The sequence below is a fragment of the Notamacropus eugenii genome, chromosome 5, assembly GCF_028372415.1.
Source record: "Notamacropus eugenii isolate mMacEug1 chromosome 5, mMacEug1.pri_v2, whole genome shotgun sequence".
Taxonomy (NCBI): Eukaryota; Metazoa; Chordata; class Mammalia; order Diprotodontia; family Macropodidae; genus Notamacropus; species Notamacropus eugenii.
The window spans coordinates 131,295,810-131,317,568 of record NC_092876.1 but is presented as its reverse complement, the minus strand read 5'-3'; the positions used below and the strand labels follow the sequence as shown (position 1 = coordinate 131,317,568).

General features: G+C 41.1%; 1 protein-coding gene across 1 annotated transcript; it reads right to left on the bottom strand.

The window, feature by feature from the left end:
• Positions 1 to 24: 24 nt before the first annotated feature.
• Positions 25 to 18,961, bottom strand: LOC140505179 (putative mitochondrial transporter UCP3). The gene is made up of 6 exons (XM_072610883.1): positions 18,756 to 18,961; positions 17,898 to 18,108; positions 16,413 to 16,613; positions 13,401 to 13,502; positions 6,340 to 6,520; positions 25 to 738 (listed from the first exon to the last, which is right to left on the bottom strand). Exons 1-6 carry the CDS (start codon positions 18,879 to 18,881, stop codon positions 624 to 626), a joined length of 936 nt encoding a protein of 311 aa, XP_072466984.1. The 5' UTR covers positions 18,882 to 18,961; the 3' UTR covers positions 25 to 623.
• Positions 18,962 to 21,759: the final 2,798 nt, after the last annotated feature.

Here is a 21,759-nt window from a genome sequence, read left to right as displayed (position 1 = left end):
ACAAACAAGATACAACTTGTCCAGGACTTTATTGAGGAGATTGCTGTTCAGATACAGGTTGGATTAGAAGTGATCTGACATTCCTTCCAGCACTGAGCTTCTGTGATTTTGATAAATTACCACCTATATCCTAGATTCCCCAGTGAGTAGAAACTTAAATACCTATTCATCTCTTGCTTTGCTTAAAGTCTCTTGAACTGCTCTCAATTAATTTTCTAAACCAATGTCCAGCATACATCCACCATACCTTCTGATTTTCCCAAATAGGTCTGTTTGAATTTATCTTCTCTTGCCTAAATATTAGGCATTAACCTTGATATGTTTCAAAAATTAATATAATTTATGATTTTATCTTGTCAATATATGACAAGGCAGTTCCTAAGACAGAGTATCCAAAAGTTGGAAACTTCCTTCTTATCTACCTTTTCTTCTTCATCTCTTCAAGTTTCAGTCTGTGAAAGGATATTTCTTAAGATTTGGCAGCAAGCAAATATAAATGTTTATCTTTCTCTCTATATATGTATATATGTGTATATATACATACATATACATGTACATAGAGACGTATGTATATATTTATCAGTCTTATGATTTCCCATATTCCAATAATCTTCTCTTTTTGGTTAGAATGAAGATTCCCAGGACATCTGGAGTCTCATCATGGCCCGTTTCAACTGTTCATATGTCACAAACATCATCACATTCCAGGATCCCAAACGAAGAAAGGAAGGAGTGAATCTAGAGTGAAAAGAACAAGTAGACATTTGAGTCAAACAGGCCTGGATAATAGCACAAGGTATTGTATAGAGCAGACACTTTAAACATATCTGTTGACTGAACAAGTGATCATTCTTGTGATCCCCTGAATGACTATTATAAGTTGGTAAAAACTGTCTAGGATTCTTCTAGTCTTGTGCATTTAATCATAGACTCTCAGAACTGGAAGTACTCTTAGAGAGCATCTAGCCTGACCCAATGTAGAAATGCAGAATTCTCAATGTAGAAATCCCCTTTGCAGTCTTCTTGATGAGCATGATCTATGCTATGTTTGAATGCCTCCATTGACTAGAACCTCACTCCCAGAACCCATTTATTCTAAGTGAGATAGTGCAAATACTTAGAAAGTTCTTTTATATTGAATCAAAGTGTGCCTTCTGAGGTCACTTCTACCTGCTGGTCCTAGTTCATACCTTTTGAGTCACATAAAACAAGTCTGTTCCTTCTTTTCCATCTAAGTCCTTTAGATGTCAGAAGATAACAACTACATCTTCAGATATCTCTAGAATTCCTAATAAAGTCTTGTATTATGCTTTTAGCTGGTCAGGGCATGGCACTGATTTCTCCTCTCCTCAGTCTTCTCTTCACAATTTTCCTGGACCTCTCCTTTTTTTCACTCTCTCATGTATTATAATTATTTGTGTACTTACTCTTCTCCTATTGCATTTTAATTGGGGTCTGTGTAATTTCTATCTTTGTATCCCAGAGAGGCAAGCATCCCAGAAAGAGAATTGGTCTTGGAGTCAAAAGATCTGTGCCAGTATTAGCTCTTTCATTTTTTAGCTGTTTAACCATCAGCAGATCACTTACCTCCTCTGAACCTCACTTACCTAAATTAAATTTCATGTCTTCAAAAGTTGGAGGAACCAACTCTGGGGGACTGCTGTTTTGCACCTGATTCTCATCAAGAAACAAGAACTGGGTGCTGAAGTAGAAATGATGAGAACCTTGTGGTAATGCTCATTCCAGATTAGAATTCATAGTAGAGAGAGAAAAGCTGGATACAGTTAGGGAAATATTCTCAATTTTTGAACAGGAGGTATTAAAGGACTCTGAGCAGGGGTAGGATCCCATTGCCTAAATTCTAAAATGGAAATTCACCTAGAAGAGATGGGGAGCTCTCAAGAATTAAATTAGGAAGATTCAGAAAAACAATTTCTATGAATATAGTTGTCTAAAGAAACAGATACAGATATCCAGGGAACTTAGAATTCTTAAAAGACATATACTAAAGTTGGAATTCAAGAGCGGGGGGGAAAGGGTGAGTAGAAAAGCATGGCATGGTCCTGCCAGACCATGAGTGTAAAACCATAATGAGCCAAGGCCAGCAAGGAAAGCTTAACACAGACAAAAGCATTTTCAAAAGCTCCACTGGGGCAAGAGGGAGATAAAGGAGACATTGCTTGGAGTGGAGCATGTGCTGAAAAGGAAAAGAAGGTAGAGCTGCTCAGCTCTTATTGGCTTCTTTTTCCTCTGTCAAGGAGAATGATTTTTAGACTGGAGAAGACAGAATAAAAGGGCTAATAGAAAGCTGATGTCCAAGATGAACAAGGGGATCATAAAAGAGCATCTAGCTTCCCTTGGTGAGTTTCCATCATCAGGCCAAACTGTATCTTAGGGTGTGAAAAACTGGAAGCTATAACTGCTGAGCCACTGTGAGGGGTCTTTGAAACATCATGGAGAATAGCAAGGGCATCCCAAGACTGGAGAAAGGCAAATGGTCTGGCCTTCTAAGAAAGGAAGAGAATCGAGCCTACAAATGGTAGCCCATTAATATTAATTTTTATTCCTGGAAAAATTCTAGAACTTATGGTTGAAGGGATGGTTAGTAAACAGAAAATGAATCCATGATTATAGAGAGCCAACTTCAATTCAATTCAACAAAAAATTCTTCACCACCACTACGTCCAGGTCACTATGCTGGGCATCGGGAACAGGTACAAAGATGAAAAACACAGCAGTGTGTGAAAGGAATGCAAAGTCATTTCAAGAGAGAGAAAGAAAACTTCATCCAAGAAGAGCATGTTGGTCTAACTTTATTTCCTTTTTTGACATGGTTTCTCAAATGAGAGGGCAGAAGAATGACTACTGATATAGTTTCCCCCAATGGAACTAACGCATTTGACCAGGTCTCTTATGTTATCATTGTGGAACAGATGGAGAGGTAACAACTGAGTTTTTAGATGAATTCAGAACTGGTCAAGTAACTGGATCTAAAGATTAGTTACAATGATTTGACCTCAACCAAAAAGTTACTGGAGTGGCCCAGGAATCTGTGCTTCACCCTGTACTAAGGTTTAATCACTTTTCCACATCAACTAACCATCAAGCTTTTATTAAGCCCTTGCTTTTTATTAAGCAAGTTTAGGCAACATGTTAGGAGCTGAGGATACAAGATCAAAACAAAAATGGTCCCTGCCCTCAAGGAACTCAGTGTAGACAAGGGAGACAAAGTATATATATGTATACGTATGTAAATATCAAGTAGATAAAAAATGGAAGATGTTGGGGACAACACTATCAATACAGGGAGAGATCATGAGAAGTCTTGAGCTAAGTGAGCCTTAGAGGAAAATAGGGATTTTTAGATGATAGAGGTGAAGAGGGAGTGCATTCCAGGTATAGGGGAGGGGTAGCCAGTGCAAAGGCTCAGAGATGAGAGATGGACGGTTGTGAGGAACAGCAAGAAGGCAAGTTTGGCTACATCTTATAGTGAAGGAAGGAGAGTGATGGATATGATCCTACAGGTAATAAGGAGGCACTGGAGTCTGAGTAGGGGAGTAATATAATTAAACTTGCACTTTAGGAAAATCATTTTGACAGCTGTGTTGAAGATGAATTGGAGAGAGGAGAGACTTGAGGCAGGGAATTAGGAGTCTATCACGACAGCCTAGGGAAGAGGTGATGATGGCCTAAGGCAAGGTGGGGAACCTGTGGTCTTGAGATCACATGTGGCCCTCTAGGTCCTCAAGTGTGGCCCTTTGAATTCAAACTTCACGGAACAGATTTGTTCAAATCAAAGGGTTGCACTTGAGGACCTAGAGGGCCACATGTGGCCTCAAGACCACAGGTTCCCCCCTTCTCTACCCCCCCCCACCTGTGAGAGTAGAGAGAAGCAGTCAGCTAGGAGAAATGACGTGGAGGTGTAAATGAAAATATTCAGTAACTGAATGGATATGTGACCCCAAGGCTTAGATCTTATATCCTGACTATATTTAAATTTTTTAATATTTAGCTCAGTGTTCTAGATTATTGAGATATTTGTATCCTCACTCTTTCATCCATTCTATTAACCAACCTTAGTAGTGTTGTGTCACCTATCAATCTGATAAACATTCCATCTATTATTTTATCCAAATTATTGATAGACATAGTTAAGTAGCATAGATCACAGAGGAGCTCCATTTCTCCCCACCCTTATAAGATCCTTGCTTGAGCTGCTAGTTCTTGTCCTCTTTCTTCTCTTTCCTCAGGCTAACCAACCAGAGAAAGCTTCCACTTCATTTCCTGTTTGCCCTCTGGCTTCCAACCTCATTCAGATGAAACTGCTCTCTCCATAATATCAAGTTACCAGTGATCACTTAATTGCCAAATCTAATGACTTTTTCTCACTCTGGATTCTCCTTGACCTCTCTGCAGCATTTGATGCTATCAGTCACCTTTCTCTGGCTACTCTCTCCTTTGTCCTTTCTTGGTTCTCCCTTCTGTGTATTCCTTTCTTTTCAGTCTCCTTTTCTGGATCTTTATTGATGTCATGCCCACCGAGCATGGGCTCTGTGGTGGGTGGTACTCTTCTCTTTTCCCTCTATGCTATCTCACTGCATGATCTCATGAGCTCGTTAGATTCAGTTATCACCTCCATGAAGATGATTCCCAGATCTATACAGGTAGCCCTGGTCTCTGCTGAGCTATAGTCATGCATCTCCAACTGTACACCCTGTAAGCATCTCAAACTTAACATGTGTAAAACAGAACTCATTGTCTTTCCCTCAAAATCTACCCCCTTTTAGTACCCTCTATTAGGGCATTACTGTCATCCCAGTCACCCAGGCTTATAACATTGGTGTCATCCTTTCTTTCTTTAGGTCCTCTTACTCTATGTACCTGATCAGCTGTAAAATCTTGACCCTTTCTACCTTTATAACATCTCAACTATAAATGCCATTTTCTTCATGTAAGCCACAATTCTAGTTCAGGCCCTTATCAGCTTTCACCGGAACTACTGCTATCGTGTTTTAATTGATCTCCTTTCCTCAAGTCTCTCCCCTTTCCAATCCATTCTCTACTCAGCTGCCAAGGAGGATTTTCTAGTGTATAGGTTTGACCATGTCACCCCCTGCTCAGTGATCTTCAGTGACTCTGTGTGGCCTCTAGGATCAAACATAGAGTCTTATGTTTGACATTTAAAGTTCTTCACGACCTGGCTACCTCCTTCCTTCCCAGTTTCCATAGACTTTACTCTCTTCTATGACCTCTGTGATCCACCTACACTGGCCTACTTTCAGTTCTTGAACACAAAATTCCACCTCCAGATTCTGTGCCTTTGTAGTATCTTGCCCCAGGTCTGGAATACGCTGCCCCCTCACTTCTGCCTCCTAGTTTCTTTGGCTTCCTTCTAGGCTAAGCTCATATTCAGCCTTCTTCATGAGGCCATTCCCATCCTCCCCAAGTGCTAATAATTTCTCCTTTCAAATGACTTTTGTCTCCTCTGAATACATCTTCCATGGACCTAATTATTTGCATGTTTTCTCTCCTGTTAGAATGTGAGCTTCTTGAAAGTAGGGGCTGCTTTTTTCTTTTCTTTAAATTCCCAGCGCTCATAGTGCCTTGCACAGAGTAAGCACTTAATAAACGCTTATTGATTAACTAATTGACTGACTCTAGAAAGCTCCATACAAGTTGACATTGGCTAATGACTACTTTTTTGGGTTTTATCGAATTGATACACAGAGACACCAAAGGACTTCCCCAATTTCTCATAGTGAATCAGTGATAAAGGTAATGCTGACTCCTGTTCAGCACAGTATTTGTGATGGTGGTGCATTGAACCCTCAAGACTCTTCCACCTTCTATTGACTAGTGTCCCTCCTGACCCATAATGTATAAGTGCATGGTGAATGCTGTGGTTAGGGATGCACTCTGTGGCTATGGATAGTCAACTGGTCTGTAGAGTGATAAAGCCTATGATCTCCTCAGGGCTGAGCTCTACTTGATATAACAGGTTGTTGTTAGTTCACAGTGGAAGGTCAAGATCAAGACAGAGACTCCACTCCATTTGGAGCCAAATTGTAGCAAAACGGAGATGTTTCTTAGCAAATATTAATGCCAACCCCATCATTTTACAGAAAAGGAAACTCTGGCTCAGAAAGAGGAAGAAGCTAGTGCAAGATGACAGAACTAGTGAGTGGTCAAGTCAGAACTAGAGCTCAAGTTTCCTGACTTCACACATAATGTTCTTCTCTCCATTACACTGTGCTTCCTGCACTGTCCTGTCCATCCAAATGTGTAGGCTCAAAGCCAGGATCCCCATAGCACAAAAAGCTTTGAGCAAGGAAGACTCACCCCTTGTAGAAGGCTGTAGGGCCTTCCTCCCTTAGAGTGATCAGCATACAATTCATGGTGCTGCTGTAGCGGCCAGGAGGGGAATTGATGTATCGGGTCTTCACAACATCTACAGGAGATGCCACAACTGTGGCACAGAAGCCAGCTGCAAAGGCTGAGACAAAGTGGCAGGGGAAGTTGTCTGCAAAGGAAAGGGGAGAGGTTATGTTGTAGACTGGTTCACCTCTCCTGAGGGGCCCCAAGAGCTGTGGGATGGACAGGAAGAAGGGCCTTCTCTCGTTTGTTGTCATGGAGTTTTCTTTGTGACTCCACTATTTCTGTGGGGCTCCACCAGGTTCACATTCCTAGAGCTGTAATCTTAGGCTCTTCCTTTCTTTTCATCTCTCATATTCACTCAGCTGCCCAAACTGGTTGGTTCTACCTCCCTTTTATTTCACTTTCTCCTTAGTTGTACTAGCTTTTCATGGGCTCACCTTATAGCCTGAACTATTCTGATAGCCACCTTTTGTAAGGTTAATGTAAGGTTAAAGGTGGGTGGGGGAGGAGTTAAAGACCTTCCCCCCCCATTAAGAGGCCTCACACAACTTTTGTTAATTTCTAATGAGGCACAGGTCACAAGGGTTGTGCCTTCCAGCCCTGAAAAGTGTGTATATACTCTGAGGTGAGGTTTTGCTTTGGGGCTTATTGTTTTGGAGATGGTTCACGTGCCAGATGAGACTCTGGGCAGCTGTTCTAAGAAGCCCCCTGGCTTTGAAAATACAGACGTTGGTGCTTCTCTTTCTGGTAATGAGGTATGTATTGTCTGTGGTCAGACAGTTGGAAGCCCTGTCTGTTGGTCTTTCTGTTTGTATTTTCTCGGAAGTTCAGGCTGCTGACTTTTTCCCCTGAACTAAGTGAATGATACATGTCCTTGATTAAAGTGATTGTTGACCCCTCAAAAATTGCTTTCCTTTTAGAAAAGCAGAAATAAGAACCTGTACAGTAGGCCCTCCTGTGTATGCCAGGGTCCTTGCTGTTACACCTTTAAACAGACATATATTTTTATATCATCTTTATTTCCTTCCTACCTAGAGAGCCATCCCTTGTGTCAAAGAATAATAAAAAAGAGGGGGGAAAAGCAGCATATCAGCCAAGACTGGCAGTGAATGCTACATGCCACACTTATGGTCCTCCGTCTCTGTGAAGAAGGGAAGGGCACATTTTCTTTTCAGCTTTTCAAGGTCAAGCTTCTACAGTAGCCTCTTAACCAGTCTTCCCATTTCTGCTCTCCTTTCACATGTCAATATGCTAATATTCCATAGGAATAGATTTGGCCATGTCATTCTACTGTTAATGACTTTCTGGTGGTTCTCTACTATCTACTGAATAAAGTTCAGACTTATAAACCTGGTTTTCTAGGAAATACATCCCCTGGCACCAGCTTATTTTCCATCTTTAGCTAATGCTCCACTGAGCATGCCCACTGAGTGTCTCTATCCCCTATGCTTGGGATGGATTACCTGACCTCTGCTGATTCCTATCTATCCTTTAAAGCCCAAGTCAAAGTCTGCTTCCTCTAGGAAGCTTTCTCACATTCCCTCACTTGGTAGACTTTTCTTAGCTATTTGTAGACTCTGAGGCACTTATGAATTATTTTATATTTACTTATTTGTGTGTTTCTCAGTAACCCCTCACATGATTTTAAGGTCCATAAGGACAGGGACCTTTTCTAGCACCACACATGCAGTAGATACTTAAATGTGTATTGAAGCTAGAGTTGGTAACCTTAAATGATCACTTAGTAAGTTCTGTTTACATGTGCCAGAACCCCCCCAGTCCTTTTACATTTTATATGCATGTGAGTGGCATCTCTAGAGTAGCCATTAAAGCAGCAGAGGCGAAATGGAGAAGCTGGGTCTAAAAAGGAGGAAGAGGAGAGGCAGATGAAGAGAGAGAAGAATTAGGAGTGAGCACTTAGCCTGATATTTCTATGATCCATCCTGAGAGTGAGGAGGATCCGGGGCCTTGGTTTCTATTGTTGGTCCCAGCGCCAAGCACTCTAGTGCACCTAGTCCCACCGCCAGTCCTGTTGGCACCTTAGCATTCTGCTGATGAGCAATGGAAGCTAGGGAAAATGGCTTCACACTATCCTAGGCCTGCAGAGTGGTGGGAGGGAGTTGGGGAAATGGGTGGTGAGAATGCCCGATGCTTAGTTTTATTCCTCATTATTTTTCTTCCATTTTGTGTCTTGTAGGTAATTCTGGCTAAATACAAAATGAGAGGTTAGGAGCAGTGGGTCTGACTAGATGATGAACTCAAACCGTTGCTAGGAATCTGAATATGGCATACTGATCTTCTGTGCAGCAGCCCATACTCTTAATGTGTGCAGGCACTCCCCTTCCCCCGTACGGATTTGAAAGTCCTGTCTGAGGTAGCACTGGGCTTGGAGTCAGGAAGACCTGAGTTCAAATCTAGCTTCAGATGCTTACTAGCTGTGTGATCCTGGCCAAGTCACTTAATCTCTATTTGCCTTGGTTTCTCAACTGTAAAATGGGGATAATAATAGCATTTACTTCTCAGGGTTGTTGAAATATTTGTTTAAAAAAAAAAAAAAAGGACTTAGTGCCTGGCACTTGTAGGTGCTATCTAAATGCTTATTTTTTCCTTTCCTTTTCCTCCTTGCTCCATCCTCCACTCAAACCCTCTTTAATTTCTCTTTCACGAAAGTGACACATGTTCTCAGAAGTGTTAACAGCAAAGTTCTAGGAGGCCACACCCAGTGGGGAGTGAAGGGAGGAAGGGAAGGCACACAACCACTACTTGGACGTATGGCTGTCGTCCAACCACCAGTCTGGTTAGGAGACTCTGACGTTCTGAAGGTCAGTCAACCAATCAATCAGTAAACATTTAAAGTACCGATAATGTGCCAGGACTATGCTGAGCACTAAGAAACAAAAGGCAATTCCTCCCCTCAAAGAGCTCACAATTGAATGGGGGAGATCACAAACAAACAAATATGTACAAACTACATACAGGAGAAGTACAAAATAATTGAGAGAAGGAAGGTGTCAGAACTAAGAGGGGTTTGGAACATTTTCCCATAGAAGATGAGATTTTATGTGGTTTTCCCCTTTTGTTCTGATTCTTCTTTCACAACGTGACTAATGAGGAAATATGTTTAATATGATGATACATGTATAGCCTGTATCAGATTGCATGCCTTCTTGGGGAGGGGGAGGAAGAGGGAGAGGAGAAAAATTTAAAACTCAAAATCTTCTAAAAGTGGATGTTGAAAACTAAAAACTAATTAATTAATTAATTTTAAAATAAAAGAAAATGAGATTTTAGTTGGAACTTCAGGGAAGCCAGTAGACAGATGAGGAAAGAGGATCATCCAGGCATAGGGACAGCCACAGAAAATGACCAGAGCCAAGAAATGGATTGTCTTGTTTGTGGAACAGCAAGAAGGCTAGTGACACTGGATTGAAGAGTATATGATAAGCAATAAGCTGTAAAACGATTGGAAAGGTACAGGGAGGTTAGGTTATAAAGGATTTTGAATGTTACACAGAGGGTTTTATATTTGATCCTAGAGATAATAGGGAGTCACTGGAGTAGGGAGGATGACATAGTCAGACCGACACTTTAGAAAAATCACTTAGGTGTCAGGGAAGGAAGGATTGGAGTGGGGAGAGATCTGAAGCAGGCAGACCCACCAGCAGGCTATTGTTACAGCTCAGGTGTGAGGTGATGAGGACCTTTACCAGGGTGCTGGCAGTATCAGAGGGGAGAAGGAGCACATTTGAAAGTTGTTACAAAGGTGAAATCAATAGACCTTGGTGAAAGATTGAATATGGAAGGGTGAGAGATAGTGAGAAATCTAGGGTGATTCCTAGGTTGCAAGGTTGAGGGACTGGGAGGATGGTGTTGCCCATGACAATTAAGAGGAAAGATGGGAATAAGGGAGTATTTAGAGGAAAAAATAATGAGTTTAATTCTGTACATGTTGAGTTCAAGATGTTTACTGGACATTTAGTTCAAGATATCTGAAAAACAATTGAAGATGGGAACACTAGAGGTCAGCAGAAAGGGTAGGGCAACATAGGTCAATTTGAGAATCATCAGCATACTGCTGATAATTAAATCCATGGGAGCTGATGAGATGACCAAGTGAAGTAGTATAGAGGGAGAAGAAGGCCCAGAGTAGAACAGAGTCTGGTGAAACACCCACAGTTAGAGGGTATGATCTAGATAAGAACCCAGCAATGGAGACTGAGGAAAAATGGTCTGATAGATAGAAGGAGAACCAGGAAAGTGATATCTCAAAAACCTAGAGAGAAGAGAATGTCGGATTCTTGATAACTTTGGTGTTTTGGTGGAATGATATGTGTAGAAGCCAGTTCATAAAGGGTTAAGAAGTGAGTGAGAGGAGAGAAAGTCTGGCACCTATTGTAGGTAACCTTTGCAAGGAGTTTGCCCACAAAAGACAGAAGAGATATAGGAAGATGGTTAGCTGGGATGGAAGGATTAGGGGTTTTTGAGGATAGGGGAGACATGGGTATACTTGTGGGCAGTAGGGAAAGAGCCAGTAGACAGGGAGAGATTGAAAATAAGTGATTTAAGTGGGGATGACAGAGGGGTTAATCTGTTGAAGGAGAATGGATGGAATGGGATTTATTTTGTAGGTGGAGGGTTAGAGAAGTAAAGCCACCAGTTTGTATGACACAGAGATAAAGGAGGAGATGGTGGTAAAGGACCTCTGAGTGAAATGGGATGAGGAAGAAGGGAGAAGGAGATCTTGAGGAATGGCCTCAATTTTTTTGGTAAACTATGAGGCAAGTTTCTCAGCTGAGAGAGTGGCAAGAGGGGAAGCCATGGGAAGTTTGAGAAGGAATGAAAAGGTGTGGAAGAGCCTCTGTAGAGAGTGGGATTAATAAAGGAGTTGATAAGGGAGGTGGGGAAGGATTGACTAGTGATAATGAGGGCCCAGTGAAGGTTGTGTAACATAAATTTGTAGTGGACCTAGTCAGAATGGTTGTGTGATTTTTTTTACATTCATCAAAATGTGTATAGGAGTGAGGGTGGTAATGGTGGGATTGATCCAAGGTGGAGGACTGGCAGGCCGCAATCAGTAATATGAAAAGAAGGTCAGGGACTCAAGGAGAAAGGGTAGAAATGATCTGCTTCACCAAGGAATCTAATCCTTTGGGGAAGATTTTTTTTTTTCATTTTATTCACAGCAACTTAAAAAGTTAATCTACTAAAGCATGGAAGGTTTAGAGTCTGTACCAATAAAGGGGAGACCCTCAAGAATATTTGAAAAATTTCAATTGAAGCACACAAGTCTCATGGCTGGTCTCCACATTTTTATCCTTCTAATTAGGTGATTTAACATGGTTTAACATGCTATAAATTCAGTGCTTGAGTGTTGATTTAATCTGTGTCCTTCATATTTGCCTCTTTATCCATGACAGTCTTAGATTACGAGAGAATTTGTGTCTCTGGAATACATACGGGAAGGTGTGAATTGATTTTTTTCCCTAATTCTAATAGATCAAATGAGAAAATGGATATAAAATTCTTTGTAAATCATAAAGCCCTATATGGTCACTGCTAAGAGGGAGTATGGTATAGTGCAAAGAAAGAATTCTGAACTTGAAGTCAGGGAAAGACTCTCTTCCTAAATTTATTAATTGTATCACCATGGGCAAGTTGCTGAACCTATATAAGCCTCACTTTCCTCAACTGAAAAAGGGCATAATAATACCATGTACTTCACCCAGATGTTGTTAGGATCATATGAAGTGACGTACATAAAGTGGGCAAACTTTAAAATACTTTGAAATGTTTAAAAAACTTTTAAAAAAATAAAAAATAAAAAACTTTTAAATGACAGCTATTAATACAGATAATCTGACAATTAGCCTCCTCTCTCCCTTTCTTCTCTTTTTTCTAATTGCTTGGACTGTGTGTCTACTAAGTAACTTGAATTTATATAACATTTTAAGGTTTACAACCCTGCAAAGTAACAATTCAAAGAGTATCTTCCCTATTTCACAGATAAGGAAACATACAGAGAAAGTGACTTGCCCAAAGTCATACAGCTAAGAAGCTCCCAAATAGGGACACCAATCAATCTTCTGAGTCTTAGGCCAGTGGTTTAACCATGAGTATTAAGCAGTTAAATGCTGGATTGTTCTCTGTTTTATAGACAGATTGTAAACTTGGGAATGCTATGAAGTCCCCTGAAAGCATGTTGTATTTTGAACCAGAGGACCTGGAAAATAATTTAACATCTCTGGGACTGTAAAATGAGAGGGTTGGACCAGATCACCTTTAAAGTTCCTTCCAATTCCAACTCTACGATCCAGTGAGGGCAGGACCAATGGTTCATGTTTCTTTATCACCTTATAGTGCTGACTGTAACTGAGCACACTGAGCAGGCTGCAGTTACATAGCAGGTGCTCAGCAAATATTGATAGTCATAGAACCACTATTAGAGTTGAAAGAAACCTTAGAGATCAAGTCCAGGGGATTTTAACCATTTCTGAGTCATGGATCCCTTTGGCAGTCTGGTGAAGCATATAGAGCCCTCAGAAATGGATGCAATAAAAGTAGAAAGTATAAAGTAACCATACCAGATTGCAAAGGAAACCAATTATATTGAAATAGTTATCAAAATATTTTTTAAAAGTTCACAGCTCCCCAGCCCCCCAAGTTAAGAACCCCTGATTCTAGTCCAACTCTCATTTTGTAGAAGAGGAAACTGAAGCCAAGAGGTAGTGACCAGGCCAGGATCACAGAGCAAGTCAGTGCAAAGTCTGGGCTATAAATGCAGCCCTCACGGCCTCCAGAGCAGAATCTTTTTTCAATGTACTGGGACTGTTTGATATGCTAGTGGACCCACCATTGCACCATCTACTCCTTCTAAAAGCTGAGGCAGGTCCCAGTTGCCCTGACGTTAACCTCATCGTGTTGGCAGTGCCTCTTTCTTTCCCTATTTTCTGATCACTAAAGAGTCTGAGGTGGGTGTGTGAGGGAGATGAAAGTTGTGTTGTTTGTAGAAAAGCCCAGAGCCTTACCAGTCATCAGGTGGTAGTCTATCAGTGCCTCCTTTATTATGTCATAGGTCACCATCTCAGCACAGTTGACAATGGCATTTCTGGTAATGTTAGGTAAAGTTCCTGTTAGAAAGAGGGAAAGGAATAAGTCAGCAAGGCAAGCAGCCAATTCAATTCAATTCGATAAACATTTAATAATTGCCTACTAGATGAGGAGCATTCTGCTAGGCTCTGGGAGAAATGGCAAGTTTGTACAAGCCATGGTCCCTAGCCTCACAGAGCCCACAGTCTATTAGAGGGATGAGACAAAAATATTGAGCTATAAATATACAATAATAGAATCCTCAGGATGGACTGGGGGAGGGAGTGTTAGTCATTTAATCCAATCCCATGCTTTTGGTTTGTATCTCAAATATTATAGTCATGAGATTCTGCCCAAGGTTTAAAGCTCATGCCCCAACTTTCCCCCTGCAACAACCTGGTTAATAACACTGGAAAGTCTTTCTTCATATCTAAGCCAAATCCTCAGTGCCCAAGGTTAAGGCAAAAAAGTGTAAGAAGGGACCCTAGGACAGGGAGGAGTTCTTAACCTGGGATCCAGTGACAGATCTGATGGATACATCTGGGAATAAATTTGGGGAAAATTGGGAAGGGGAAAAATTACAACTTTATTTTCACTCATCTCTAACTGAAATTTAGCATTTCCTTAAATTATGAATTTTTAAAAATATTATTTTGGGAAGGTATCTAGACTGCTGAAGGTATTCATGACACATAAAAGGTTAGGAAGCACTATCTTAGAAACCATCTGGTCTAATTCTCTTATTTCCTAGATTAGGAAACTGAGAGACCTGCTTAAAGTCACTGAGTTACTGGTAGAACTGGAACAAAAAAGCCAGTCTTCTGCCTTAGTCCTTCCTCCGGACAGAGTCCAGGACTCTTCCCATTACACTTGAACAAGGTGCTGAGGAAGCCTGATTGAGGTAGAAGAGACTGTTGACAAAGGAGCCCTGGTTTCTGGTCCTGACTCTTCCCCTGAGATGCTGCCTGGAAAAGAAGTGAAATCCCTAGATAGACCAGCTATTGTGAGCACATCCCCAGAAGGGAATAGAAATGGGAGCTGCCATTAACCATTCATATACTGCAGCTTCTCCTACAGGTCCAGAGATCAAAAAAATCATGGGATCTGCCCCTTATGCTGTGGATGGGCCCATCTTTTCTTCCAAACACATGCTCAAGAAGATTGCTCTTGGCCTTGGGACTATTAGGGACTGGGAGCTGCCCCAAAGCCTTGGCTCTTAGTAGCTCGCCACTCCCATGCCCAACAGTGCCCTTTAAAGAGTAAGGTCACATGTGGCCTTGGAGGGTGCAGGTTCCCCACCCCTGGGCCCTAAAATGTGTCACAGCTGAAAAGAACTTGATTTCAATAAGTGAAGGTTCTGTGATTTTTGTAGGCATGGAAACTCCTCCCCTCCATCTATGCCACTCATCACTTCTCTCCTAGGACTCAGGAGAGGCTTTATCATTTGCTGCAGCCAAGAAACCCATCCTCTTGAGGGCACCCTGAGGATGTCCCTAGATGCAGCCTTCCCAACTTGGTAGGAGCTGCCTGAGTTTGTGTGCCACCAGCAAATCTTTCAAGAACCCATCGATATTAACATACCACAATGGAGGAGTAGAATAGGACTTTGCTGGAGGAAAACACAGCTTGTTGGGTCTGAGTGGGACCTGTGAACAAGAGGGACAGACCTGGAAGTCTCTTAGAAATCATACAGTCCAATGCCCCCTTATTTTATTGGCGAGGAATGACTTCAGAGGGAAGGGATTTGCCCTTGGTCATACAGGAGCAGAGCTGGGATCCAGGTCTTCAACTACAATAACAGGTGGTATTTGTAAAAACCCTTCTGAGCCTGCGACTTTATGTTTATTATCTTGTTTGATCCCCATGACAACCCTGTGAAGGAGATGCAATTATTATTCCCATTTTGTAGTTGTAGAAATTGAGGCAAAGACAGGCAAAGTGACTTACCTAGGGTTAAGTATCTGAGGCAAGATTTGAATGTAGGACTTTGTGATACCAAAGCCATCCAGGTGCCCTAAAGGCCTTCCAAGGACCCCATCTTTGATCATACATAGTCCTAGCATGCTTTTAGTGCTTCTAGCACTAAAGTGCAGAGACCTGAAAAGTCACCTAGTCCAGCCTCCCCTTGAGTGCAGAAATCCCTTTGCAATCTTCCTAACAGTTGGTCCTCTGGCCTCTGAGTGAAGACCTCAAGGGAGGAGGGACCCTCTACCTGCCACTGCAAAGCAGTGGATTGGCTCTTGTTAGGAAATTCTGCTGAGCTGAAAGTTCTTATGATTTCCTCCTTCTGACTTTAATTCTTCCCCTTGAGACCAAGAGAGGGAATTCTGCTCCTTCTACTCTAGGACAGCCCTTCAAACGTTGGAAAATAACAGCCATTCCCCAAGCCTCCAGAGCTTTTTCTCAAGGCAAAGGATCTTCAGTACCCTCGGCTAAATCTCACCCATGAGTCACAGAATGACCTGAGTCGGAGACCTAATGTGTGATAAATTAGGGTGATTGTGGGAGACAATGGTTTGCTGACTGAATATTCCTTCTCCCAGATAATATATGCTTTCAGTACCTCAGGAAAGAGCACTGAACTCAGAATCAGAAGGCTTGGGTTTGAACCCTACCTCCAATGCTTCCTAGCAGTGTGACTGGAGGCAAGGTGATTCACCTCTCTGAGCCTGTTTCTTCATTTGTAAACTAGGGATACTTGTATGACCTATCTCTTTAGGTGTTGTGAGGAAAGTGCTTTGTAAACTTTAAAGTACTACAGACATGGCCATTCTTATTATTAGGAGAACTCTGGTCCTCGTGTCTGAATTGTAGGGGATAGTTGTTTTGGTAAGGGATGTTACTTTCAGGACCCTTTAAATTCACCACTTCCTCTACCCATTTAGGGCTCTTGATTCTCTGGGTAGCACTGGTCCTACTCAATGCCCAGCAACTCCAGAACCAAGACCCACCTTTCCACAGGCCTCTGATCCCTTCCTCCTTGGCAATTGTCCTGTAAGCATCCATTGTCCCACTGTATTTTCTGCTGCTTCCTGGTCCCAGTCGGACACTAGCCTGGAAACGCACCTTCACCACATCTGTGGGTTGAGCACAGGTCACGGCCATGGCTCCTGTTGTGCATCCTGCCAGGATCCGAATCATGATACTGGAGTCTGTTGCGGGGCAAGAGATGAAGAGAGAGAAAGGGGAAGAGGTAAGCCAGTGTCCTGCCAGGTCTCTGACAGAAACTCTCCCGGAATCATCTCATCCTATTTTGTTAACTTTAGGTTTGGAGTGAAATTTAGATTTGGGTCCACACTCTGTATTTCAAAGCACTGTGACTTCAGATAAATTGCTTCCTGTCTCTAGGGCTCACTTTGCTCATTTATCCAATAAAGGCATTGGGTTAGATTCTTAGTGCGTGTATGTGTGTATACATATACATCATTTTCTAAGGCAGTACATTGTACTTTGAAACAGCTTTGATTGTTAGAAAATTTTTTCCTCACATCAAGCCTAAATCAGTGTCTCTGTAATATTCACTCAGTTTCTATTATTTTGCCCTCAGGGCTAAGCAGAATAAGCCTAATCCCTCTTCCATGTGACAACTTTTCATATACTTGACAATGTCAATCTTATCCCCCCAATTAGCCTTTTTTTCTAGGCTGAATATCCCCTCATATGGTGTAGTCTCCAGGCCCCTAATTATTCCATCTATATCCATAATTCTTGAACAAAGGTGTTATGGTTCCTGCTCTAATATAATCAGTCCTATTTCTATAATGCTTTATTTTATTTTTTTTTTACAAAATAATTTCATAATAATTCTATGAAGCAGACTGCCCAAGAACTATTATATCCATTTTACAGAAGTGTAAACTGAGGCTGAAGGAGAATAGCTTGGTCAGGATCAGAGAGCTAACAAGTGCTGGAAACAGAATTTGAATCTATTTTCAATCTCTCTGAGCTTTAGTATTACGGGATTAGGATCATAAATTGAAATATACTTTAATATTCCAATGTTTTTCTTAATTGACAAAGAAACTGAAGCCTAGAAAATGTAAGTAACTTGATTAAGGTCACATGGTTCGTAAGAGAGAGCTGGGGTTTGGCCTTCAGTCGTTTTGATTTCAGGCCACTCCGGTCTTCAGCTCCAAGACTAGAGCTCTTTCAATGTTCAGATTCTGCTGTTTCCTTTCCTCTCGTTTGTTTGCCTGGTGCACCCACCGCCCACAGCAGAATGTAAGCTCCCCAAGGAGGCATTCAATATTTTTCATTTTGTTATTGGACCCTAGTACAGTGGTCTTTGCACATATCAGGTGCTTCACCAGTGCTTGTTATATTGGCTGGCATTGGAAATTAAGACAGTTCTGCCTTTCACGATGGGTGCCTCCCTCTATCCTGGTCTGTTGCCTCCTGGGTCTGAGATTCATTCTCTCTCTAACTCCAGCACTCACTTTCTGCTCCCTTGGGGGTGTAGAACTGCTTGACGGAGTCATAGAGGCCAATTCGGATGGAGGCAAAGCTCATTTGGCGCTGCAGCCCAGCCATCAGGCCATTATAGAGGCTGGTGGGGCCCTCGTTCTTTACCATGGTCCTGATGGTACCCAGTACTCCATGGTATCGCACATTCTGAATTGCTTGCTCTGTCCGTGTTTCTCCTTGGATCTGAAGGGCAGAAGAGAGGGGTGAGGAATCAGGGAAAGGGTGATCAGGATGATGAAAGGACTGAGGACAAGCCCATATGAGGACTAGGTGAGGGAAATGGAGAGGTTTAGCCTAGTGGTGATTTAGTGGGGACATGGAAACTGCCTTTAAGTATTTGAAGGTCTGTCATGTAGAATATCAATTTGTCTCAGAATCACAAAATCTAGAAGTGAAAAGAGATCTTGGCATTCATCTAGTCTAAGCTCCTTAATTTACTAGTGAGGAAATGGACTTGTTCTGCTTGGTCCAGAAGGCAGAACTAGAACAATGGGGTGAATGAAGTAGTGAGACAGATTTTAGTTTGCTATAAGGACAACTTCCTGCCAATGAGAACTGTGCCAAAAGGGCACAGTTGACAAAAGTTGTCAAAAGGGTTGACAAGGGAGATAGTGAATTTCTCATCATGGGGTATCTTCAGTCAGAGATCAAATGACCACCTGAGTGGGATGCTGTGGAGGAGAGCCCTTGTTCAGTTAGGGTTTGGACTAGATGACCTTGGGAATCCATTCCAGCTGAGACAGTCTGTAAGCTAGGAGGGCACATTGTGCTTTAAAACTCAATTCATTCCATCAGACTGAATGATGACCCTCATTGAAAGGGACACTTACCTGGAGGCGAACTTTGGCTGTGTCCAATGGGAACGTGAAGAGGTCAGCAAAGCAGGCAGCAGTGCCAGCCCCTAGGACCTTGACCGTAGTGGTGGGAGGTACATCTGTGGGCTTTAGTCCAACCATGGTCCCAGACAACTTCTAGTGGGTTTGTACAGTGTTTAACGTGTACTCAGAGGAGACTGGCAGCTTAATAGACTTGTCCTTGGGTGTCTGAAGGAGGCTACAAGAGTTATCAGAAAGAAAGATGATAGTAAATGACCATTCTTCTCTAATGTTTGATTTTAGCTTTCCAGAGCAAGTAAGGAACGTAGACCCCATTGAGTCTAACTCCCTCTTATAGCAGATAGGAAACCTGAGGCCCAGGGAGGTGGAAAAAGTAGTGTGCAAGAAAGTGCAACAGCCTGAAAGTCAACTTTGGTTCTAGTATTGATTCTCTCACTGAACACAAGGTGAACTTAAAGTCTCCTAGGGTTTGGTTGGTTATATCTGTGTATGAAAAGTCAGGAAAATACAGCTAGGCAGGCAAGGGAGGCAGGTGGCCTTGTCTCCTGGGGTTAACATTATGAAGGGGATATAATAACAGAAAATAAGATGTGACTATTAGCAAGGATGCTAACGCCTGATCCTCCCTTTATGAAGGGTAAGACTGGGCTGAAAAGTGGTCAAATTCTGTAAGATTTTAAGAGTCTAAACGTGGAGGCAGTAAAAGCTATTGGAGAGTTCTGGCCACTCACACCCAGAACAGTTGTGATGCCTGTTTCCCCATGCACCTCTATTAGAGGGCAGCAGGTGAATGGGGAGGGGAACTTCCTCCATTTCTGCTCCTATAACCTATGTCCCTTTGAAGCAGAGCTCCTCAACTGGGAAGAGCACAAGGACAAAAAAGGCCAGTTTGACCTAAATTCTCTGAAGTTATTTGAAAATCAATGGAGTGAGAAATGTTAACAAGACTGTGACATTTGAAACAATTTTTGAATTCCAAATTTTCTTCCCTCCCTCCCCAATCCATCGAGAAGGCAAATGACATCAGTTATACATGTGAAATAATGCAAAACATATTTCCATATTAGCTGTAGAAAAAAGCAAGAAAAATAAAGAAAGTGAGAAAAGTATACTTCAGTCTATACTCAGTTTGTCAGTTCTCTCTTTGGAGGTGGATAATATTTTTCATCATGGTCCTTTGGAGTTGCCTGGGTTCACTGTATTAAAGTAGCTAAGTCTTTCATATTTGATCATCATTACAATGTTGCTGTTTTTCTGAACAATGATCTCTTGGCTCTGCTCACTTCAGTTTGTATCAGTTCATGTAAGTCTTCCCAGGTTTTTTCTGTAACCATCATGCTGGTCACTTCTTATGGCACAATAGTATTCCATTACTTTCATATACCATAACTTGTTCAGCCATTCCTCATTTAATGGTTATTCCCTAAATTTCCAACTCTGCCACCACAAAAAAGAACTGCTATAAACATTTTTGTACATATAGGTCCTTATTCTTTTACTTTGATCCCTTTGGGAGACTTAATAGTGGTATTGCTGGGTCAAAGGACATATACAGTTTTATAGCCCTTTAAGTATAGTTCCAAATTGTTCTCCTAAATTAGTTCACAATTCTACCAACAGTGCATTAGTGTCCCGGTTTTTCTACATCTCCTCCAGCATCCATCATTTTCCTTTTCTGTCATGTTAGTCAGTCTGATAAGTGTCAGTTGGTACCTCAATTGTGTTAATTTACACTCTCCAATCAGTAATGATTTAGAGCTTTTATTCATTTAGAGCATTTATTCATTTATTCAGAGCTTTAATTTCTTCTTCTGAAAACTTCCTGTTCATATCCTTTGTCCATTTATTAATTAGGGAATAGCTCTTCCTTTTTATAAATTTGATTTAGTTCCCTATATATTTGAGAAATCAGAACTTATTAGAGAAACTTCCTGTAATTTTACCCCCAGCTTCTTGCTTTCCTTCTAATTTTGGCTGACTTGGTTTTGTTTCTGCAAAACTTTTTTAATTTCATATAATCAATTTTATTTCCTGTGATCTTCTCTATTTCTTGTTTGGTAATAAACTATTCCCTTTTCCATAGATCTAACAGGTAATATTTTTCCATGTTTACCTAATTTACAAATGATGTCACCCTTTATGTCCAAATCTCGTGCCCATTTTGATTTTTTCTTGATATTCATTGTGAGATGTTGGTCAATGCCTAGTTTCGGGCAAACTGCTTTCCAGTTTTCCCAGCAATTTTTGTTAAATGATAAATTCTTGATCAAAAAGCTAGGATGTTTGGGTTTATCAAACACAAGATTACAATGGTCATTTACCACTGTATATTGTGCACCTAATCTAGTCAATTGATCTACCACTCTGTTTCCTAGCTAATACCAGACTGTTTTAATGATTACTGCTTTGAATAGAGTTTGAAATCTGGTGCTGCAAGGCCACTGACTTTCCACATTTCTTTTTTCATTGATTCCCTTGATATTCTTGACCTTTTGTTCTTCCAGATGAATTTTGTTTTTGTTTTGGTAGTTTGATTAGTATGACACTGAAGAAAATAAATTAATTTAGGTATAATTATAATTTTTAATATATTGGTTCAGCCTATCTATGAAAAATTAATATTTCCCAAATTGTTTAGATCTGTCTTTATTTGTGTGAAAAGTGTTTTGTAATTGTATTCATAAAGTCCCTGGGTTTGTGTTGGCAGGTAGATTCCCAAGTATTTTATAATATCTGCAGTTGTTTTAAATGAACTTTCTTTCTCTCTTCCTGCTTGTTTTGTTGGCAATATATAGAAATATTGATGATTTATGTGGGTTTATTTTATATCCTGCAACTTTGCTGAATCTGTTAATTTTTCAAGTAGTTTTTAATTGATTCCCTAGGTTTCCTTAGGTATACCATCATATTATCTTTATTATATTTTATTATATTATCATATTATATCTATGATAGCTTTATTTCATCACCATCTATTCTTATTAGTTCAATTTCTTTT